Raw genomic sequence first — 3,896 nt, 5'->3', positions numbered from 1 at the left:
GACAAGACTGATGAGGGTAGGACTAGGCTCATCCGGGTGACATTGCTGAATAGTTGGCATTCCTTGCATTTTTTCACAAAGTCTATTGCATCCTGGTGGATAGTTGGCCAGTAGTACCCTTGTCTTATGATTTTGTGAGCTAGGGCCTTTGCTGATATATGATCCTCGCATATCCCTTCATGAACTTCCATCAGGCAATATTGTTCCTCCCCTAGGCCTATGCATTTCAAGATTGGGGAGGAGAAGGTCCGGCGATAGAGTATACCCTCTTCGATGAAGAATTTTGCAGCTTTGGCTTTTAACCTTTGAGCCTTCCCTTTGTCCTCCGGGAGCTCTCCCTTCTCCAGGTAGTTGATAAATGGAGTCATCTAATTCGGGCTGTTGTCTATTTCCATAATCTCTTCAGCTTCTATGCATGGTTTCTGCAATTCTTCGAAGTAGACGGAGAAATTCAGGTCTGATGAATTTTGAACAAGTTTAGATAGGTTATCAGCCTCTGAATTCTCCTCTTTGCAGATTTGAATGACTTGGGTTTTTGGTATCAAGGCGAGGTAGTTTTGGACCAGGGCCTGGTACTTAGCCAGAACTGGATCCTTGGCTATGTACTCGCCGTTTGTTTGCTTTACTACGATCTGTGAGTCGTTATAGATTCTTAGATCCTGGATCCTGAGGGTTTTTGCCAGCTTCAACCCTGCAATTAAGGCTTCGTACTCTGCCTGGTTGTTTGTTGCTGAAAAGCCAAAGAAGATGGCTGTTTGAATTATGAATCCTTCTGGGCTCTTTAGGATGAGCCCAGCTCCTGATCTTTCATTTGTTGAAGAACCATCAACTTTGAGAGCCCAGGCTCCTATTTCTTGATCAATGTTTTTCCCAGGGTCGATGCTCATGGGCACATGCTCTTCTTCTGGGAAATTGCATTCTATGATGAAATCGGCTAGAGCCTGGGCTTTGATTGCTGTTCTTCGAATGAAACTCAAATTGAATTGACTCAGTTCGACTGCCCAATTTACCAACCTTCCTGAGATATCTGGCTTGTGTATTATCTTCCTTAAGGGTTGGTTAGTTACCACCCGTATCTCCCTTCCCTGGAAGTAGTGCCTGAGCTTCCTGGATGCTGTGACCAAGGCAAAAGCAAACTTTTCTAGCCTTGGGTATCGGGTCTCCGCATCTTTCAGCACTTGGCTCACATAATAAACTGGTTGTTGTTTGCCATTCTCTTCCCTGATCAGGGCTTCTCCAACTACCAGGGACCCTGCTGATAGGTAAAGGTATAGGGGCTCCCCGGGTTGGGCTTTAATTAACACAGGGGGTTGAGAAAGGTACCTTCTGATTTCTTCAAATGCGCTTTGGCATTATGGGCTCCAATTAACTTCTCTCTTGTTGGTTGCTCCTTTTAAAAGGTCAAAGAAAGGTAAGCATCTCTCGGCTAACTTTGAGATAAATCTTCTGAGTGCAGCCAGTGACCCTGCTAGCTTCTGCACATCATTTTGTGTTCTGGGAGGTTTCATTTCCTGGATTGCCTTTATCTTTTATGGGTTGGCTTCAATTCCCCGGTTGCTTATCATGAATCCAAGAAATTTTCCTTCCCCTACTCCGAATGTGCACTTTTCTGGATTGAGCCTGAGTGAGTATTTTTTCAAGTTGTCGAAGCATTCTCCCAGGTCTCCTATGTGCCCGGGGATGCTTGTGGACTTTGCAATCTTGTCGTCGACATATGATTCCAGGTTTCTTCCAATCTGGTCTTTGAAGATTTTATTCATTGCTCTTTGATAGGTTGTTCCCGCATTAGTCAATCCGAAAGGCAGCATCACATAGGCATAGACCGCCCTGTGGGTGATGAAGGCTGTCTTTAGGATATCCTTGGGATTCATCTTGATCTGGTTGTACCCCAAGTAGGCGTCCATGAAACTTAGCATTACGTGCCCGGACGTTGCGTCGATCAATTGATCAATATTTGGCAAGGGGTAGGGGTCTTTGGGGCATGCACTGTTCAAGTCTCTGTAGTCGATACACATTCTCCATTTCCCATTTGCTTTTTTCACCATAACAACATTTGCCAACCATTCTGGGTACTTGACTTCGCATATTATCCCGGCTTTGAGTAGTTTCTCAATTTCCTCATCTATTGCTTTCTGCCTCTCTGGGGCAAAATTTCTTCTCTTTTGCTTGACTGGCTTTCTCTCTGGGTTGACGTCCAATCTGTGCATTGCTATGGATTCATCCAATCCGGGCATGTCTCTTGGGGTCCAAGCAAATATATCAAAGTACCCTTGGAGTAGTGATACCGGGTCTTTTCTAAAATTAGCCTCGAGCCCGGATCCGATCGTTATCTTCTTAGAAGGATTGCTTGCATTAATTAGAATTTTTCCGTTTCTACAGCAGCTTCTATCTTGGATTGATCCATATTTGACACCAATTGCTGGATCCGGGCCTCTGTATTCTTCTTCATATAGATCTGACCCTGGGCTGTCATCTCTTTTTGGTTACTTTCCCCTACTTCAATTATTTCAGGGTTGGTTGCTTGCACAGTAGGATTGGCCTGGCTAAGGCCTAGGCTTAATGCAATCTCTTTTGTGACTTGATTGATTTTTTGCTCTTCTGAGCTTGGTTTGGTTGCTTTTGAATCTGTGAGGGACTCTATGATCTGAACTTCTTTTCTCGCATCGTCCCTTGAGTGGGGGCGATGTTTCTTAATACTTTGTTGTTTCCGAAGTACCACAGCCTTCCTATTGTTGTCCTGATGGGTTTCAGCCATCACCAGAGCCTGGCTATAGCATCTTTCAGCTACCTCATAGTCTCCCTTGATTTCTCCTACCCCAGTTGGTGTTGGGAATTTGATTTTCAGGTGTGATATGGAGGTGATTGCTTGGATCCTGGTCAGGGCTGATCGCCCGATTATGCCGTTGTAGGATGAGGGAGTATTGATCACGTAGAACTTTATCACAAGGGTAACTTGGTTTGGGGCCGACCCAAATATCACTGGCAAGTATAAGGTTCCCTGAATCGGGACCAAGTTGTTTCTGAAACCATACAGAGGGTCCTCTTGGCATTCATTGGAGCGTACGCTCCCAAGCTTCATCCGGTCCACAATATGCTTGAAGAGTATGTTTACTGAAGATCCATTATCTATCAGCATCCTTCTTACTTCGTTGTCAAAAATATCAAGTGTCACCACCAAGGCTTCGTTGTGATTCAGGTTGACCCCTTCATAATCCTTGCTGCTGAATGAGATCATCATCTCCGGGTAGGATTGGACGGAGAACACTTCATCTCCTGAGCCCGGGCTCCTAGGGGGAGAGTGTGACCCTCCTAGGACCACATTTACTACATTCTTACCTTTTCTTTGCCTTTCTTCTCTCTGATTTGTCTCCCGGGAGGTGTACTGATTCATGTTGCCTTTCTTAACTTGATCTTCAATGAAGTATTAGAGAGAGAGAGACAATTTTCAGTTTTGTGCCCATGGGTTTCATGATAGTTGCACTGCCTGTTGTAAGGCCTGCTCTCCGGGGGAGTCTGCATTGGCTTTGGAGGATAATAGAATGGCTTTCCCTTGATCTCCTTCAGTATTTCTTCCCGAGTCCTGTTTAGTGGTGTCCATTCTGACTCTTGCCTAGGCTCTCTTGCTTGCCTAGGTGGACCGGGATCGCTTTTGGATTATGTCTTAGGACCTAGTCTTTGAAATATTGGAGTGTTTTGCACAACATTTGTCTGCTGGGTTTGGTTGCTTTGTTTGAACTTCTTTTCCTGATGGTAACTCCCATTCGGTTGGTCATCAGAAGTTTTGTTCCTGTTTCCTCCATTCCGAGTCATTCTCATTACCTGGAGAACGTCTATTTCTTTTATACACCGGGCTGCCATAGAGTAGGCAGCGGCCAGGCTTTGTGGCTATTTGTTTA

At 45.0% G+C, this 3,896-nt stretch overlaps 1 protein-coding gene across 1 annotated transcript; it reads right to left on the bottom strand.

The window, feature by feature from the left end:
• Positions 1–368: 368 nt before the first annotated feature.
• LOC141696174 (uncharacterized) lies at positions 369–887 on the bottom strand. Its single transcript, XM_074500355.1, has one exon. The coding sequence runs from the start codon at positions 885–887 to the stop codon at positions 369–371; it is 519 nt and encodes a 172-aa protein (XP_074356456.1).
• Positions 888–3,896: the final 3,009 nt, after the last annotated feature.

The sequence above is a fragment of the Apium graveolens genome, chromosome 11 (assembly GCF_009905375.1).
Source record: "Apium graveolens cultivar Ventura chromosome 11, ASM990537v1, whole genome shotgun sequence".
NCBI classification, from domain to species: domain Eukaryota; kingdom Viridiplantae; phylum Streptophyta; class Magnoliopsida; order Apiales; family Apiaceae; genus Apium; species Apium graveolens.
Note: the sequence above shows the minus strand (reverse complement) of the source record. Positions and strands in the feature narration are given on the sequence as shown.

Coding starts and splice junctions, on each gene's coding strand:
- LOC141696174 (XM_074500355.1), bottom strand. CDS start 887: ATGAGCATCGACCCTGGGAAAAACATTGATCAAGAAATAGGAGCCTGG.